Source organism: Oryzias melastigma, linkage group LG6 (genome assembly GCF_002922805.2).
Source record: "Oryzias melastigma strain HK-1 linkage group LG6, ASM292280v2, whole genome shotgun sequence".
In the NCBI taxonomy this organism is placed as follows: domain Eukaryota; kingdom Metazoa; phylum Chordata; class Actinopteri; order Beloniformes; family Adrianichthyidae; genus Oryzias; species Oryzias melastigma.
Genome location: NC_050517.1, coordinates 27,798,483 through 27,817,779, shown reverse-complemented (window position 1 = coordinate 27,817,779; position 19,297 = coordinate 27,798,483). Strand labels below are relative to the sequence as shown.

At 37.4% G+C, this 19,297-nt stretch overlaps 2 protein-coding genes across 6 annotated transcripts in view; both read right to left on the bottom strand.

Moving 5' to 3' along the window:
• The window catches only part of lg6h16orf70 (linkage group 6 C16orf70 homolog), a 15,562-nt gene extending 4,849 nt beyond the window's left edge, over positions 1-10,713 (bottom strand). Inside the window, exons 1-16 of one of the 2 annotated variants that reach the window (XM_024282035.2) lie at positions 10,410-10,713; positions 9,609-10,335; positions 9,436-9,518; positions 6,803-6,886; positions 6,686-6,729; positions 6,459-6,538; positions 6,284-6,378; positions 5,142-5,206; positions 4,938-5,050; positions 4,204-4,337; positions 3,993-4,076; positions 1,241-1,323; positions 1,106-1,149; positions 967-1,016; positions 727-785; positions 543-615 (exon numbers count right to left, since the gene is read on the bottom strand). In XM_024282035.2, coding sequence (XP_024137803.1) covers positions 543-615; positions 727-785; positions 967-1,016; positions 1,106-1,149; positions 1,241-1,323; positions 3,993-4,076; positions 4,204-4,337; positions 4,938-5,050; positions 5,142-5,206; positions 6,284-6,378; positions 6,459-6,538; positions 6,686-6,729; positions 6,803-6,886; positions 9,436-9,518; positions 9,609-9,672 — 1,155 coding nt within the window. In that variant the 5' untranslated portion in view covers positions 9,673-10,335; positions 10,410-10,713. Of the gene's footprint in view, positions 1-542; positions 616-726; positions 786-966; positions 1,017-1,105; positions 1,150-1,240; positions 1,324-3,992; positions 4,077-4,203; positions 4,338-4,937; positions 5,051-5,141; positions 5,207-6,283; positions 6,379-6,458; positions 6,539-6,685; positions 6,730-6,802; positions 6,887-9,435; positions 9,519-9,608 lie in introns of both variants that reach the window. The other variant, XM_024282034.2, reaches the window with a different exon arrangement.
• A 2,857-nt stretch (positions 10,714-13,570) lies between these two features.
• The window catches only part of cbfb (core-binding factor subunit beta), a 42,060-nt gene continuing 36,333 nt past the window's right edge, over positions 13,571-19,297 (bottom strand). For 2 of the 4 annotated variants that reach the window (XM_024282547.2, XM_024282549.2), the window contains one exon: positions 13,571-15,039. In XM_024282547.2, coding sequence (XP_024138315.1) covers positions 14,968-15,039 — 72 coding nt within the window. In that variant the 3' untranslated portion in view covers positions 13,571-14,967. The remainder of the gene's footprint in view (positions 15,040-19,297) is intronic. The other 2 variants (XM_024282548.2, XM_024282550.2) reach the window with 1 other exon arrangement.

The following is a 19,297-nucleotide window of genomic DNA, read 5'->3' as shown; positions in this document are numbered from 1 at the left end:
AGCTCAAATGTTCATCATGAGGTTATTCATCTTTTGTCAGATAGTTTGACGCTGCATTATCTCACCAACTTTTCATGAGGCCAAAAATGTAGCTTATATGACACGAGGACACTCAGCAGGAGAAATAATCGTTTATTCGACACATTCTCCATGTGTTACTACCAGTGTACGACTTTTATAAGCTGTTTCAATTTATGCGGCTCCAGACACATTTGGTTTTTATTGTATTGGTCCAAAGTGGCTCTTTCAACACTTTGTGTTGCCGACCCCTGCATTTTATGGTCTTTTTAATGTTTCTAAACATTTGACATCACAGTACTTAGTGAAATCATGTAAATAACCAGTGTGGAAAAATAATTTTCTTACTTTTCAAACAAGCTTTAAAGCATATTTTTTCTCTACAGCAAAATAAGATACATTTAGAAATATTTTTCACTTCAGCATTTTTTCTGACCTGATACCAGAACATTAAAGTAAGATTTACATCTTCACACGTTTGTTGCCATCAAGGCTTTGCAAACTCAACAGAAACAGGAACTGACCTCAAAGATCATCCTCTGAAGTCCAAAGCAGAAGGTGGAGCCAAACGGGTTGGTGTTGTTGGCCGACGAAGACCTGAAAACAGATTTCTGTGAGCGCGCTCGGTTATGACTGCCTCCATGGCAATAATGCCATCTGAAGTCAGCATCTTTGAAGTAAAAGGATTAGCAGTGGAGACTCTCCTACCTGTGAAGCACCACAGGTTTCTCCATAGGGTGACCCAGCAGCTCCTGAACCTGATCCCACTGAAGGAGAGAAAAATCCTCAGTGGTTGATCAGAACAACCCCGAGATATCTTTGACTTTCACATTTATTTTTAATGACATTAACAGACATATTTTTTTTTGTTCTCTTCCTCACTCAATCCAACCAGAAAACCACCAAAGTGGATATCCCGGGTAATCAGATCGCCTCTCCAGAACTGACCTTACTGTAGGTGGTTAAGATGCAGTCCTCAGCCTGAGAATCAGCTCCGTCTAAACAGGAAGCAGAGATCATCACATTAACGCTCTAATATAATAATAACATCCGTCCAGATCAGATTGATGACTTCAAATCCTTCCACCTCTTTTGATGATGAGAGGAATCCTAAAGTCGCATCGATGATATCTGCAAGAAAAGGAAGATGAGACAAAAACAGAATAGAGAAATATGGAGCCAGAAGGAAATGAAAACAGAGACGAAGAGCTCAGATATTTACATGTTAAAGTTGTAATGTCCTGGATAGTTGGTGTGGAGAACAAACTTCTTCACCAGGTGAGTTGTTGAGTCAAAAAGAATATCCTAAAGAGAAAAAGGACAACTATGAGGGTTGGGTTTTCTTGACCGTTTCCAGAAATAACCTTCAGGAGTCTGCAAACACTGTCAGAGGACCTGCAGATCAAAACAGGTCCGAGTCTGTTTGGCTGAGCTGCTAAAACTTCTTATCAAAGCTGCGAATTTGTCACTTTCATCAATAAGTTTGATCAAAATGGACAGAGCGAGCACCACTAAAGCAGATAAACTTTGTTTTGTTATGAGTTTTTCACTTTTATCTCATTTTAAGCCATTTGGATAACAGGATTATGAAAATCCACGACACTGACAGAAGCCCTTATTAACAGACTCAACTGCAAAAGTTCCTTAAGCTTTCACACAAACATTTACTTTTACAGTTTGTCTTAGCATGCACTATAAATGTTTTACAACATTTAATAAATGGCTAAAAAAAACCCTTTTTTAACAACTATATTCTTTTTAGAATTTAACTTCTTTTTCAGTTTTCCTATATTTTTTTATTTAGCTTCTAACATTTAAAATTGAACTTTTTTTTTAGAATTGTTCATTTTTTTACTCACTTCATACAGGTTTAAAGATTGTGCTGCATCCACTGTTGAAGTTAAGTTTAATTTTTTTTTAACATAAATTAAGATTTCTTGTTTTGCTACTCATTTTTCTCATGATGGAGGATATGCATAAAACATTTTAAGATTAAAACTGGGCCTCTGAGTATTTCTTTATTCAAATTGTGTTGGATCAGGAACAAATGAAAACTGGACGTTTGAAAAAGGTCGGTTGTGACACAGCAACTATCAAAGCTCCCTGCTCCGCTACAATTCTGAAGCATCCACTTGCAGACTAATCGATCCATGAACGTCTTTGTTTTCCTCGTCTGAGCTGGAATCTGGCTACACCGTGTGGCTGAATTGCTCTGATTTTACTCGTTAATGTTAAGCTTGGGCCTGTGAGTTGCTATAAGCTAGCGGGAGAGAGTGTAAACAAAGAGCTGATGGGAAATTGGTTGGAGGCTTACTTCCATGCCAACAGTCCCGCCCACAACTTTCTAAAGAACTCCTGTCGCTCTGCAGAAGATTTGTCTTAAAAAACAACAAAGGCTTTTTGATTTTGGCTAAAAGTTACTTAATTAAAAGACCACTAGAAGCGATTTTACAATAGGAACAAACATAATTGGAGTGGGACTTTAATAACTGAACTGCTAATGAAACATGGAGGCGCTGTTAGGAGGGTAGATGTTGAATGAAGCAGTGAGAAGTGTCAGAAATGTTCTTGAAATGTTTTCTGCTTTACAAATACAGTGAGATAAGAACAGTTCTTTTAGGGAGGGTTGGGAACACCCACAGACCTTTTCTGCAGTTCTGATAACCATTTTGAACTGTTACCCTCTATACAAAACAAACAGTGTGTTAAGAAATGATGTTTGACATTATTTAAAAGAAGTCAGTTTAGCATTATTCAAATATTTTGTTTGCCTTTTTAGACTAAATTGTTCATTATTGTAGTATTTTTTAAATGTTTTGAAGTTGATTAAACATTCATGATGTTTTGGCATCTTTCTCCTCAGCGGTTGCAGACTTTTTCAGTAAAATAATAGTTTAGGACTGAACTGAACTTTTTTGCATCTTTCACTTATTTCTGTTTGGTGTTTGTAACGGTGTTTCAGTCACAAATGCAAATAAAATGACTTTAATTTAACTTATCTGTTGTTAATGTAGTTTTTAAGCACACTGTGTTTACAGTTAATTAGTGCTTGAAAATCGTGTTTTTTATTTTATTTTGTGGATGGTTATCCATTAATGACACTGATAAAATAATACAAAAAGATTAGACTGTTGAACTTTACTGGGTTATCAGCAGCATGCACACATTTCACTGGTCAATTATTGGAAATCTTTCCAGGTTGGATGACTAAATAATTGTTGTGTGGTGGCTTAAAAAAAAAAGTTAAGACAAAACATCTAAAACCCTAAAAAAGTACAAGAAAGGTTTTCAATTTACATGTGTTTTTACAGCTTTGTATGCCTTTCCAGACTAGAATTTTCTGAATATATTCTGGGGATTTTAGTGACCAGGAAAAGTCTACAACTAAAACATTGTTCCTGCGTCACCTCGCAGCTGACAGAAACCACTGATCCATTTCTGACACACTTTCAAAGATTTGACTGGAAAAATCTCCAGTTTGTTCAGAAAAATGTAAAAGGGTTCCTACAAGTTACTTTAAGTTAAAGCTAAGATTTTTAAAGACCAACTGGTTAAATCACTTGATCAAAATAAATCTGGTCTAAGAAACTTAATTTTTAACATGAAATGTGAAATATTTCATTTTTTAAGGCTTAGATATCAAAATTCAAGGATTTTTATAGCCTTTTAAGATGTTATTTTCAAATTAAAAAATTCAAGGCTTTCAAGGCTTTCAAGGCTTTGTAAGGCCCTTCGGGAACCCTGGAAAAACAACCTAACATTTATTAAAAGGAGATATAAATCCCCAGACTACTGCTGACTCACACTTTCAGATTTAATTTACAGCTAATATAGACGTTTGTCGTGACAGCTAAAAGTGCTTCAACGATGAGAATAAACTGTTGAGTGTAATAACAGTTTATTAAATCACAAACATTGTTCTCCCTCAGACAGCAGGTTTGCAGGCTCTCCAATGAAATAAAGAAGCTTCATACCACGCCCAGGGTGAAAAAGTTGAAGAAGTAGTCATTGCATTTGGAGGGAACTTGCTTGTGAGGTGATGGAGAGTGGATCTTCATCTGATCGTCAAATAGGCCAAAAAACAAACAAAAAAAACACATGAAAGTTTGTTTTTCCTCTGTAGGAAAGCATGTGAACAAAGCCGTGCTGCAGCTACAGACACCAGCAGAGGCGACACGCTCCCACCTTGTCCTCCGACTTGTAGAAGACTTTATGCGGCGAGCCAAGAGCGCCCAGGACGTCCTGACAGGAGTCCCCGAAGAAGATGCTCCTGTCCATTGACCGGACCTTGGCGTCGGCCATCACCCCAACACCCGAGCCTGCAGCGACCCGAAATCAGTGAAACCTTCAGCTCCAACATCTGTCCTCCTCATCAAGGTCACATCATTAATACAACAACGATGTTTCACCAAAAGCAAAGAAGGTGAACTTCTATACACTGACGAGAAAGTCACATGACAGCCATTAATTACTAAAAGTCTCATAGCAACGAATTTAGTTTATTGCTGCTTGGATAATTAAAAAAATTCCAACACTTTATAAAAGTAAAGTTTAACTTTTCTATGTTGTTTTCTTTAAACATATAATCTTTGTGAAAGAGACAGTTCCTGTTTCCTGATTTTTGCTTACTAAAATCCTATTTTTATTCAGTTTTATTTCTTCTTTTTCTCTTCCACTTATGCAGTAAAACTACTCAAGATGCTCTTGCTGCTCTTTGTATTCATAAGAACAAACTTCAGTGATTAAGTTATGACTTTTTGACGCGAGTTAATGTTTTTGTTTACCAGAACGCAAGATAGAACCTAACTTAGTCTAAACATCTTGTTTTTACAGCGCCCTCTGCAGACCAAGCTTCATACTGTTTACTTCACCATCACAATGAAGGACCAGTGTCTTCAACTCAGAACTGCCGTGTTTACCTGCAGTGAGGAGGCGGAGTTTGAGCCCCAAAGGACCCGCCCCATCTCTCAGGACATCCACGAACTCAGCGTAGATGTTTCCAAGAAAACAAGCCAGCGGCATTGGAGGAGCTCTGAGGACCCAAACACAGGTTTAGTTTCTTCATTCCCCACAAACATCTAAACAGTGCTGGATATTTCTTTTTTGTGTGTGACCATGATCACCTCGTTTCCTGCAGGTTGTTGCCGGTGTAGATGTGCATCCTCCTAACCATGGCTCCATGTGGAATCTGCAGGGATGCCAGGAAATTTAGGTTACCTCACTAACAAACCTGATTTAGTTCAAGAATAAATATAATTCATTTTTAAATAGTTTTTTTTAATTTGAATTTAAAACAAAAAATACTTTAAAACAAAACCTTTTACCAAACTGACTCCAAATGTGAATGTTTGCACAGGTCACTGTGACACAAACTTGTCCTCAACAACAAACACGAGAGCAAACAAACTCATGAGCTTTCTGTTATACATGTATAACTAAAAAATAATTTCTAGTCAAGAACAAGAAAAGGAGATAAAGAAGGAAAAGCTAAATAACTTCCTTTCTGCAAAAGTTTTTTCTTGTCTGATAAAAAAATTTAAACTTCAGATTTCAATCCTGGAATTGTCTTTTTGTTTTTTTCAAGCTTTTCACAGTCAGTGGCTGTTTATACGATGATTGCATCATCATTACAGACTTATCAGCTCATAATTTGACAACTATTGGTGACATTTTTGTCCCGTTTTGAAGAACAATTGTCAAGTTGGAAACAGTCAAAACAGTCTTCAGGTCTTCAACATTTTTATGTTTTAATGTAGTCAATGCCTTTGAGGCTCTGTGAAGACAATGTTTGAAAGAAGTAATAAAAGTAAAACTGTCTACCCTTAAACCAGAAGACAAAACCCAAAAGAAGCCACCATGGATCTGTTATTGTTCTCAAAATAGGCGATAGCATCAAATTTATTCTAAACTTCCGTCTCTCTGTAACCCAATTTGATGACTTGTTGTACCACATTAGTCCAAGGAGGGAAAAAGTGAGAATAAAAATCAAATCACAGGACCTTTTATTATCGTCTCCATACAAATAAGACAAATGTGAAATTCCTGATTGGTTGACGCAATGGAAGACGCCAAAGTTCAGATATTTGAACTCTGAAAACATGGCGCAGTCAGAATTTTTGCTGCAACAGAATCACGTCACATCTGACACACAAAATGCGCCACAGGACCTCTGATGCGAATCACGCTGTCACCATAAAGGTCAATCAGCCAAAGCTCCTGTCTGACTCCCTACGACACTCCGACAGGATCATTCCGAACTTCTCACCTCATATTTCGGCGCCTCATTCCACGAGTCCAGCTGGAAGGAGAAGGACAGTCCTCGAAAGTTGAGGTGGAACAGCTGCTCTGCAGGGTTGTAAACTGAACGTGGAGAAAGAGCAACAGCAAACTTAGAGAGGAGGAATCAAACGCAGACGGACCTGTGCATCAGCGGTCTTTACCTCCAGGGTGCGTGGCTCCAAAGGACTGGTCTATCTGCTCTATCGTGGGTGCGATGGCCTGAGAGTTGAAATGCACTCCACTGAAACAAAGACGCATCAAACCCATTAACATTCCTGCAGGCTGAGCTGCATGATTGTGAGTGACAGCATGTAAGCTAGAAGACGCATTAAGGTTTCCCACTCCACCACAGCCAACACTTAATCTTAGAGTCTGCATTTGCACTCACCAGTATTTTAGCTTGACTTTGCTAAGGTCATATACCTCGATCACCTGCCACACAAAGAAAACAGGTAAAGCAGGAGCTACCATCACTGCTCAGAGTTTGTAGAGTTTGGACTTTCACCTTAAGTCTCTGGTTTGTGGCATCAAACAGCAGTTTAATCCCATCCTGAGTCAGGTTCAGTATGAGGTCGTGGCTGAGAGGCGTCTGCAGAGAAGCATTCATTAGAGAGGCAGGAGGCGGTCCTTCATAGACAGACGCATTCGTCAAGGTTTCACAACCTTCTTCACTGGTGTTTTTAAAGAACCCAGAAAGAACCGACCCAGCACACAGAAAACTGAAGCTTGGAGGGAGCGTGAATATGTGCACTCAGGTAACCTGGTGTCTAAAGTAACCCTCGTTACCTGAGAAATCAGCTAACAGGTTTACATGCAAAGCAGAAACTGGTTTCTCACACCTTCAATACCTCATAGACACCGCACATCTCTACTGAGAGTCCAATGCTAAGTGACAATATTTGAAATATTTTCCTGAAGAAACAGCAAGCCAAGTTTTCCTAATCCCATTAGAAAATACAATGCAGCTTAGTTACTCAAAGTCCCTCTCCGACTATATTTTTTTCTATTGTAAAATCGTCCCCAGCGGTCTTTTAATTATGATTATCAAAAATCAAAAACCTGTCGTTTTTTAAGATATATTTTCTGCAGAGGAGCAGGAGTTCATTAGAAATTTGCCTCAAGAGTTGCTGGTGTGGAAGTAAACCTACATCAACATCCCAGCATTCCTTTGTTGAAAACGCTCTTGTGTTAGCTTCTGGCTCCAAACAACCCCAACGCAGCATTAACGTAGCAAAAAACCAACGAGCAATGTCGGAGCTATCTAGTCGTTTAGTTTCAAGTCAGATGAGGAAAATGAAGACGTTAATGGATCTATTTGTCTGCAAGTGGAGAATTTAGAATCGGAGAGGAGAAGCGAGTTTTTATCTGATCCAACGTGATTTGAAAAAAGAAATACTCAGAAACATAGTTATAATCTTACATTTTTATTTTCAAAATGGTGCTTTTAACATGTTCTTGTAGCATTTTTCTCTTGATGGAGAACATATATAAAAGAAAATGAATCTCAAAATAGGATTTCTGAGTATTTCTTTATGTAAATTGTGGTAAATCAGCTGCTTACGCTAATGGCCCCGACCACAACTTAGAGGTTAATTTCTAAAGGACTGCAGGAACTATGTCCTAGAAAATTACACAGATTTGGTGGATTTTGGCTAAAAACGGCCTGATCATAATTAAAAGACCACTGGGAACACTTTTACAACAGATCAAAAAGAGGATCGGAGTGGAGGTACAAGTAAACAAATGTGGAATACTAACGCAGAACAAGCAACACCAACGTTTCAACCTTCAAACACCATTTTTTAGCACAGTAATGAACTGTACCTTTTAATTTTAAAAATATTGAATATAAAAATCTGGAAGTCAGTGGTTTTTACATGTGTTATCGTTTCCTTTGTACGACACATACAGTAAGAGCTGAAGATGCAGCTTTGCCTGATGACCTCAAAAGCTCAAACGGGTTTGTTTAAACCCCAGTTTCTATTAAAGTTTGTGCGAAACGTGTCACTTGAAAAGCTCAGCGTTGTATGAAAACGCAAGGTTTTGGCTCTTTTAAAAAGTGAAATTCTGACATTTTCAAGGTCAGTTAGTTTGTTTTTCAACTCAATTAACAACGTGATATTTTAGTGATTTACACATTGATTTTATGATTTTAAAAAAGTTGAAAAGAGATCAAAATATTTGATTGTATTAAGTAATTTTAAAATACTTGCAAAAAATTAGATTTTTTTTTTGTGATTTTGCAAACTGTTTTAAAAAAATTGACTCAACACATAACTGAATATTTCAAACTTTGAAAACAAAGAATTAAAATTATAATCTTTAAAATGTTCTTTTTAGAACATTTTAAAGATTTTAAACCAAGACGTGAAACTAGGGATGTACAATTAATCGATTAAGAATCAAATTCTATTCCAATAATCCAACCTCAATTTGTACAAGGCAAATTGTAAATTGAATCGGCCCAATATGAAACAAAAATGTGAGTGGATTGGACATTCATTTTTGTTTGTTTGTACACATATTTAATTTACACTTGATTATATTGCAAGAAATACAAGGAATCTGGAAAACTTATCAGTTAGTTATCATGCAGTTTTTAGGCAAAATCTAAAAATCTGTGTCGCTTTCTAGGACATATTTTCTGCAGAGCGGCAGAAGTTTGTTCACCTTTGAGTTGTGGCAGAACTGTTGGAGAAAACCTGACCACACTTCCCATCATCCATCTGTTCACACATCTTCCCACTAGCCCCCCGTACCCCCAAAATGGCGAGCAAGCTCAGACGAGGAAAACATGCATGGATGCATCGGATTGGAGCGGAGCAGGGAGCTTGTGGTTTGCGGTTGTAGGTTCTATGTCACACATACAAGGTTTTTTTTTTATGAAATGTATTTGTTTGCTCCTGATTCACGATTTGAATTAAGAAATACTCAGAAATGCAAGTATAAGCTTATTTTTTTTAAGAACAATTGTCCTCCATCTTTAGAAAAATGCCACAATAACATGATATAAAAAACACGATTTTCATCAGAGAGGGTTTAAAAAAAATGTTGAACTCTCTGAAATGTAGGTGAAATTCCTAATCTTGAAAAAATGTATCGAGTTTCTCAGATAATAGAGAATCTCCGTCCTCTCACCTGCTCGCTGTACAGCACCTGGACATTCTTGATGATGCGGCAGTGTTTCTGGAGGATAGAGACAGCCTGGGAAAACGGCATCCCTGGAAAAAGGAGGACCAAGGAGACACCAGGTGCACGTTTGTAAATGTTGTTCTTGTGTGTTTACAAAGCGATGACTGTTTACCACCCACCTAAGGCAAACTCCCATTGCTCATTTCCAAGTGATCTCTCAGGGACCACCTCCAGATCCAGCATTGGCAAGTAGTTGGGGGCAAGAGCGCTCACCTCAAGACACAACAGGAGCCACAGAGGGGCCCTCTTCTTCTGTCTGTCCCAGATCACAGCGCCTGATCACAACAGGCAGCTGCTGATCCTCATACCTGTTGTTCTGAAGCTGCTCGGTCTGGGGGGGGGTTCAGGTCAAAAGCCTGTACTTTTAACTCATGTCATGCGTCCTAAATGTGGAAACTTCACCACAGAAAGGAGCCAGATAAGTCAGATATTCACAATTACCATATGAGTCAGTAAAGCCTGTGACTTAACCAGAGATTGCTCAACTTGTCAGCAAACACTCAAACAGACCAGACCAGCTGTCAGGCGATCAAATGCTTAAAAAAATCAATAAAACGACCAAAAATTAAAAGAAAAAAATCCAGGGGATAAATTCACAGTTTGTTTACAAGCGAGAGAACTGAAGCGATGCTTTCTTTGTTGTTACGCGAACATATTTCGGCTTCGTGCCAGTGTGTCCGGAACCAGCGGCACATGCACGAACTGCAGCCCCAGATGAAGCGTCCCTCTCCGCCTCGGGTCGTTAACGGTCTCAGGGAGAGGGGGGGTTGTTGTTATGAAAGCTTCAAACCTGGACTCTTTTCTTCGAGCTAACGTTAGCGGATGCTAGCTGTTTCGCCCCGGTACCTAAAATGAAGCGCAAATATAAATAAAACACAGAACCGATGCTTCACAGGACGAGATACGATTGATTTCTTCACCGAGACAAAAGCAGAGTCCGATTTTCTTTTCTTTTCTTGGTTTTCCTAAAGGTTCTGAAAAAAGCTAGCTCTGCTGCTGCCGCCGCGCGCGAGTAAACAAATCCTAGCGACCGGTCGCGTGCTTGGTTCCTCGTGAACTCCAGAGCCGGCAAATGTCCTCTGTGTCCAGGCCGCGAGCTTTGACGTGTCTTCACCGCTGCGAGCAGAGAAGAGGGACACCAAGTCCAAACAACAAGTCCACACATCAACAACAGCAGCAACCAGCTGATCTGGCAGCTTCCGGTGCTCGTCGTACGTCCTTGGCTTGCGTGATGACGTCACGACACGCGCGCTTGTTTTTTTCCATTACATATTTTTAAAACAAATTTTTCATAAATTGTGAATTAAAAAACGATCTATTCTTCGGTTTATTTATTTTAAACTATTTTATTAATAAATTACATGTCCAACTATATTTTAATGTAATGTTAAAGTGTTCCCAGCGGTCTTTTAATTATCGTTATGCAGTCTGTAGACAAACTAATTAAAGACTTTTTAAGACTTTTTTAAGACTTTTTCCGCAATGCAACAGGAATCTGTCAGAAATTTGCCTCTGAGTTGTGGGTGGGACAACTGGCGCAGAAGTTAGCTTCTCCTTATATCCCATCATCCCTTTGTTTACAATACTCTGTCCAAATTCCTTCACTACTCACTACATTATATAGTGCTTTCTTCATTTTGTAGTGCTGTCCAAATCAACGGTTATGTCCGAAATCCCACCCTAATTCCTAACTACTAAAAAGCTATATTGTGCGGGACTATAAAGCGCCCTAGATTTTAAAAGCAATTTGGACACATTGCTCACAGTACTTTTCCTTCTTTTTTTCTAAACGCCAGATATTAAGACACAGATTTTACAAAGTGAAAATCGAATCAATACAGACATTTTATGACCTCTATAAACAAGTCCACTGTGTTCTGATGGTGAAAATGTGGATGGTACATTAAAAAAACTCAAATGCAAAGTTTTTGCAAAAATTGTTCAACTGCAATGCATTGTGGTCTATATTCTCTAATGGAGTGAGCATCGATGCACGCTAGTTTTTCAGAAAGACTTCTGCAAAATTTCTACTGCACACAATTTTGGAATTGCAGATTCAAACAGCACCAGAGAATGGCGAAGCACTATTTAGTGCACTATGTAGTGATTCGGGGATCTATGGAGTCTCGAAAGAGCCAAAATAAAATAAATATATAGATCATTAAATAAATAGATAAATGTGTCATTAGTTATTTAAAAGTGGTAATACATAAATAAATGTTGAATTCAATAAATAAATGTTGAAATAAATATGGCATTAAAATATTAAAATAGAACATTTAGAGATTTCATGACATATTTATTTATTTCATTGCCATTGTGGGTTAAAAGAGCCGATTTGAAATAAATACATTTAATATGAAACAAATAAATAAATGTGTCATGGCTCTTTCGTGACTCCATAGATTTCGGACATAACCTACAATTCCAAAATCCAGTGCCTAGAAATTTCCCAGAAGTCTTAGTGAAAAACCAGTGTGCATCGATGCTCACTACATTGGCAAACATAGACCTCATTGAATTGTTTTTGACATTTTTTTGCAAAAAAGAAAAAAAAAAAGTGTTTAAATGAAACTTTTTAATAAACATCAACGTTTTCTTCATTAGAACACACTGGATTCATAAATAGACTTCATAAAATGCTTGCATTGATTAGAGTGTTACTTTATGAAATTGGTGACATCATACTTGCAGTTAAAATAAATAGTAGTAAAACATAGTGTCTGAATCACTTTTAAAATCCGGGGCACTAGATAGTCCTGCACGTTATAGTTTTGTAGTAGTTTCTCCCTCAGAAGAGTGGGTAGATCAAAGGATAAAAGTCTCCTTTCTTTACATACTATCATATTTTTACAACACAGTTAGCTAAGATTGAATTTCTCACTCAACCACTTGCAACCCTGTTACACATATAATCAGAAAATGACGAGTATTACTATCCCTTTTACTTATTTAGATAAGTATTTTTGTCCATTTAGTCAGTAGTAACTCCAAGCTAAACAACAGGCTTCTACTTTTGAGAATAGATATTTGTAACCTTGTTAACTGTAAAAATGGGTAACAGAGTTAAATCAAGTTTTGTAATCATCAAAAAATATATAATGTAATAAAAATGTCCCAATTGATATGTAGGCTGAGTTAATCAAGCCTTTGAGTTTCTTTTTACGTAGTGCTGATTTCATGGATTTTTAAATCCTCCAATTTTCTTGAACTTTTTGTTTAAAGTTTTCTAAGAAAATATTTTTTTTACAGAAAGGCTGCACGCCACAGTGGAGGAGTGGTCAGCGCTCGTCTCACTCCGGCTTCAGACATTTCAAATGTGTAATCACATGTGACCAGGAATCAGAACATTTTTTTTACCAAACACTGATTTTAAAATATTTACATATATATTTTAGTTTTATTACTGAATTTCTATTTGTCTATTTTGTCTTTTACTTCTATTTTATATCATGTGTTGTTGATTTTTCTTCAATAACATTGACCTACCAGATGGAAATTATTAGCCTTTGGCTAAAATCTGAAATATTTACGTTTGATTTTTAATGTTCATCGATATGCAACGTCCCTTTCTTAGATAATAGTGAGAGGATCCTGGTTCAACTCCGGAGAGGACGAAGAGGAGGACGTTTCTGACTTGTTCAAGTAAAACATTCACTCTTTGAGGTCTTCTTTTAACCTTTCCCATTGTGGCGTTTGTGGACGTTTTTTATCAACTGAGCCCAGTTTAAATGAGAAGTCACCAGCTGTGGTCACTCACAAGAAGATAAGAGGCCATGCTATGAAACTTATTTCATTCACACAACTTTCTAAGTCACCAAATTTGCTAATTCGTGTAGCTGTATGTATATTTTTGACCCCAAAGATTGGGTGATTTTCGTAAAAGAACCAAACTTCATCAAAGGTTTTTATTGACCCTTTTCCAATCACTCTATCAGAGAAAAATCAGAGTTGTAGAAATATCTGGAAATTCAAGAATGATTGTTTTTGATGTAAAACTTTTGACCACGGCAGTAGATTCCAGCTGTACATCAGGAATATTCTAATAATCTGATCGGATGTCAAAAAAACACTCGAGTTCTCTGAGTTTTCAGATATTTTTCACTTTTTATTGTAATTTTGGTTTCATCCAAAGCTTTTTGTAAAATTTTACAAACATGTGGTCATCAATGTACAACACAAATCATCTGTTTGCTTTTTAAGTTGAGAACAAAATCAGATTGAAGACACACAAACCGGTTTGTGTCGAATATGATATGATGAAACCGTTGAGCTTCATAAACAAAACAAAAAAAAGGAAAAATCTCCTACAGAAAGTCACAAAATATAAAACAGGAAGACTGAGGACGTGTCGACCATCATCATTAAATATTACATTAAAAATGAAAGCAAAAAAAAAAAGAAGTTGTAAAACCTCCCAAATTTGTGGAGAAATTTTGATTTTGACAACAGATTTACATAGAAGAAGTGTCAAAGCTGACACCAAAATGAACGCACACACAGAGGAGAGAAGATGACAAAAAGTAAACATCATGACCTTCACACAAGCAAAAGCAGGATTACAACTCACAGAAACATTTCATTTCACTGGTGCTGCGACGGGGCGGGAAAGAGGGCGCTGCTTCCACACAGCGCTGCAGGATTCTGAACATGCATGTTCTCTGTTACACAGCTTCGTTTGGATGTTTTCTGCATGTTTGGACGCAAAAGTTTGGGCTTCATGATCGCACAAATACTGGGTTGCCCCTTTAACTTTACACCGTTCTCCACTTGGTGCTAAAAGTCACAAAACATCCAAATAAATTGGGGCTTGTTTGTATTGGAGTCATCGGTTCTGCAGTTCGGAAGACAAAGGACGTCGGAGCTTCCTCACATGCATCCGGACACAAAAACTTTAAAGCTTTTAAGAGAAATTTATTTAAAAAAACTGAATACTTCTCCACACCTTTCTGCTTTGTCTTACCTCCAGCTAACTTTGGTCTCAGAAAACAGCAGGCTTAGTAAGAGAGCTCAGACGTACAGCCGTATTAATAGAAGTGGAGTTTTTCTCCTTTTAAGTTTCATGCTGACTCAGCTGCTGAAACCTGAAAGTGACCCTGAGCTACAACATCCTCTTTTTCTGAATCTTCTGGTTCCTCCTCCTATTCAACCCTTAAAGATTTCCATTATATATTTTTTTCTATGAACAGAAAACATCATTTTGTGTATAAAAACTGTCAATCGAACACTTGTAAATGTGGGCAGAATGCTTCTCCTTCTGTTGAGTCCTTCTTTTCAAAGTTTAGATTCACTTTCAATTCAATCAGTTCCATTTTTCTTTGTTGTTCAAATGTAAAAATGTTCAGCATGTGAAGGGGATCACATCAAACCAACTGAAGCATAATGACAAACATCCTGCAGCTGTGGCTTCACGTGACGATCAGCTGATTGTGTTGAAAGTGAACAGCCGTGGATCTCTGCTCCTCTTCCTCTTCCTCGTCAGCGCATCTTGTGTTCCATGTCAGCGTTGGCCATGTTTGAGCCAGGGCTGGGGTCCTGCTGTCGTCTGGACTGGGGAGACACAGGGATGGGAGGATGAAAGAAAGAAAGAAAGAAAGCAGAAAGGGAGAGGAAAGAGAGGGACAAGTGAGACGTGGGCAGAAGAGAAAAGAAAGAAGGTGCAGAAACAAAACAATAAATGAAGTGCAACTTTAAAAGATTAAATAGCACACTCAGTTGATCACTTAATAAAACTCTACATGAGATGATATAATTCTCATGCTTTTTAGCTATAAAAGCTAAAATCTTACCATATATTTTAATAAAGTTTAACCCCGAGACCCCAGTTGATGCAAATATGCTTAAAACTTAACTTAATTTCACACTTACTTAAAGGTAAAACCATATATATTTTATTTTTCATAGTTATAATTAGAAATAAATTTTAGTCATCAAAAAGTTCATATAATTTATTTGTCAAATGAAGTTTTATTTTGAAACAATGATTTTTTTTTCCCCCCTAAAATCTACTACAGACAAATCAGTTTCCTTCAAATAATTTCTTAAATGTTTTGGATATTGCAAATATTTTTTCTGATTTAATTTTTTATGCGTAATTGTTTTTGATCTTCTTGTATATTTTGTCCTTTTTTGTGAGGTTATTCTCTACTATCAATTAATTTCAGTCAATGCACTCGGTTTACTGTTTTATGTACAAACCAGGATGAGCTTTAAACCTTTTTTTGTACTGAACTCATGGTAGAATTTTTCCTGGGTAAATAGAACAGAGTAATTACTAGCCTGCAATACATTTAAATAATATGATTTAAAAAATCTAATAAAAATGATGCAAAACTGTAAACTGATCATTTTTTTCTAAATGCAATGCTTTAAACTGCCAGCAGAGGGCGACAAAGAGCCTTTAAAGAAGTTTGGTCGGCGCTGCTGTTTATACACTTTACTGATGCTGATATTTTAGTCATGGTATCTGACAGGTTGATAAACAGTCAAAGAATGAAGACTGTCTGACAGAGGCATACACAGCTAAGCCTTTAAGGTTATTCCATTAAATTTCCTTAATTTACACATTTTAATTCAAGCTATAACCTTAACCATCACTAGTGGATACCCACACTTAACCTAAAGCACTTTTATCTAAAATTTGATTTAAAAAGATTTAAATGATGTCCCTCTGATTCCTCATGAAAACAACATGACAAGGTAACAAACACAGGTACACACACAAACACATGGATGCACAAACTGGATCATTAGGTCATCGAAAGAAACTAAGAGGCTGACAAGATTTTTTAAAAATATGTCGTGACTGCGTGTTTGTGATGCCATGGTATGACCTCGTGCTGCTGTAAAAACATACTTGTGGTCATGTGTTTACACTTGGGCGATAGCTGAGCGGGGAATGTGGCGGCTAAGAGGTGAGAAGGTGCAGCGGAGGTGAGGCGGGGAGCAGACAGAAACGCAGACGGGGAGAGTGAAGGGGGTCACTTAGTTCAAGAGGAATGCAGTTTGTGTCATCTCAGTGACTCACCATAATAGCAACATACTCACTATCACGTACACAAACACACACAGCAGGTCATGCTGCCATTTTGACTCCAGACTGTCTCGTCTGAAATCATTTCTGATGCTTGATGGAAACTGCTGCTTTAAAACACTCACATGTGGCTCGATTGTGACTAAAATCCGGTGCAAAGTGTTTAACAAACAAACATGTTACTGTCACAATAGTCTGGAGCTAGCGATAGCATATCCAGGCTTCACATTCTGCAAATGCAAATGAGCAGCTTCAACAATGCCTGCATAAAGCGTTTGTTATGTTTGTCTAAACGTGCTATCCCGATGAAAAATAAATAATAAACAAGGCCGTGAAGAATTTTAAGCAATTTAATGAAAAAATAAAAATGCTTAAAGGATGTAAACAGTCAAAATTACTTAAAGCAGCAGCTGGAAGCCACCTGATCAATAATCTTTAGTTATTTTAATACCCATTTTGATTTTGATTTTTACAAAAACACAAATAAAAAACAGTATAAACAAAAGATCAAATGTATCAGCAATGCATTTGCATTTGTATTTATGTAATTGAAAGTTTGTTTGTGTTTAAAACAAAATATAATTACTTGATATCAGATTATATATTTTTGGTATAAAAATAACAAAATAAACAGAAATAAATAGAGTGGGGTTTTTAAAACAGGAAAGATTTTACTACTGATTCCAGTTTTTTTGGTGCGACGACACAGAAAATACATGTTGTTTTATATGTTGGAGACTCTCGGTCAACAGGAGGTAAAATATAGCTCAAGAAATACTTAAATTATATGAGATTAAAATACTTTTTCATTATTAAAAATACAAATCTTTTTTTGACGTGTATTCTATGATTACTTTTTTCCTGTGTGGGTTTTCCAAACTTCTTTGGTTAAAAAAAATAAATAAAAAAGTAGTGAATTCACCTGTTTACTGATCAAATACAGACATTTTCAGGTGAGGCAGCAGGAGCTCACGCCTTTACCTGTTCTGCTCACACTGACATGAGCTGCTGCTGACCCGTCCACTGTACTTTTTTCATCACAAAAAACGTTTTATTTTTAATTACTTAATTGGTGCCATTTCTGGACTCATTTAGTCTTTTTATCCACAAAGAATATGCTTTAGAAATACACTAAATGCGCTTTACACTAGGTGAGGCCTGCAGTACGCCTGCCTCAAGGCAGAGGGCGCTGGTGAACCCAGAGAACGTGACACCACAGCTAAGGAATAATAGTTAGTGGTAGCAAGTCAAGTGCAACCGTCGAGATATTCTTTAATATCGGTTAGCATAATTTTCTAAATGGAGGATTACGTGTCTAAACTCAGGAATTTGTGGAGACTCATCACAGGCAGTGATCTTCATTCAGACGGAGAGACTTTAAAACCTGAAGAAATAAAAGGAAAACTTCTACAAACAGGTTATTCATGTGTTTCTTCAGAAGGAATGACACACTGACTTATTCATAAGTAAAAGTATGTCAATAATAACAATTTTGGTGATTTTTTCCTCCATGCTACAGTTCATAAATGGAAGAAAAATGTGGAAAGGAAATTTTAAACGACGTTAACTGCTGTCAATCAAATGGTGAATAAGCTGCTCTGTAGGGTTTATATGTTTGTAAATCTGACTGATGACGTCAGTGCCTCACTGCACATCACTGGCGGAGATAATAGTGCTTCTGATAAATAACTTTACATTTATCGAAAAATTGTTCTCTATCTCAATCATTTATTTTAAATATAAAATACTTGGATTTCTTGGAGTTTGTGACCCAGTTTCCTATTTTTAAACGATTTGTTTTACTAATCATTATCTGATTGAAAAAAAATCTTTATTGTAGCATTGGACTCAAAGGATGAAACCTGTGAATTCTCACTGGGTTCTAGGGTGACACAGGAATTCCTGAAAGACTTGAATCAGTTTTAACTGTTAAGGAAGCAAATATCTTAGCAATTAGCTCAGTGCAATCAGGTCAGTAGACTGGGGTGAAGTAAAAGATTTTATTGTGTTTATTCTCAATTCATGCAAAGCTTCAGACTCATCAAACCAGGGGATTTTTTTTTACCATTGGTCCTTTACAGTTCAGTCTTGTAGGAAATATCTGCAGCCTGAGCTTAACAGGTTTTTGGAACATCATAGATGTTCTTCTACTCTTGTAATAAAAACAGACATCCTTAGTTTTGAATGGGATCACCAAAGCCAACAGTCAGAGTGTCTCCCCTAAAACCACCAAGCTCGTCGAACCTCAGGAGGTCTCGTATTGCGTCCACATTCCCACGTGTACGGATGGGAGTGCGGCAGCTGAAGCTTCAAACGTGGCAGTTTGTGTCCGTCTGCAGGAGGGAGTGAACGCTGCTAATCACGAGGGCCGGAGAGCATTTCTGTATTGATCCACGCGCAAATGGAAGGCTGCAGGGCCGCTGTAGGCTGCTTAACCACAACTCAATACTGGTGAGGCGCGCGCACGCGTACGTGCACATCTATGTGTGGATGAACTTGAAGCTGATTTGCTGTATCTGCGAGTTTGTGCACATAAACAGCTGCAATCCAACTGAATGAGTTTGTGAAGCTGTGTGCAAGTCAGTGTGTGTGTGTGTGGGGGGGATCAATACTAATGATATATTAATGCTTTCAGTGCCAGCTCATCATTTCCCACAGAGCCTCTGTCTGCTGCACCCCTGCAATGTTTTTATTTTATTTTTATTTTTTTGCAGGCTGACGCTGGAACTTTAAACGATTCCAGATTTAATTTTTAGATTTGACTCAAAGCATGCA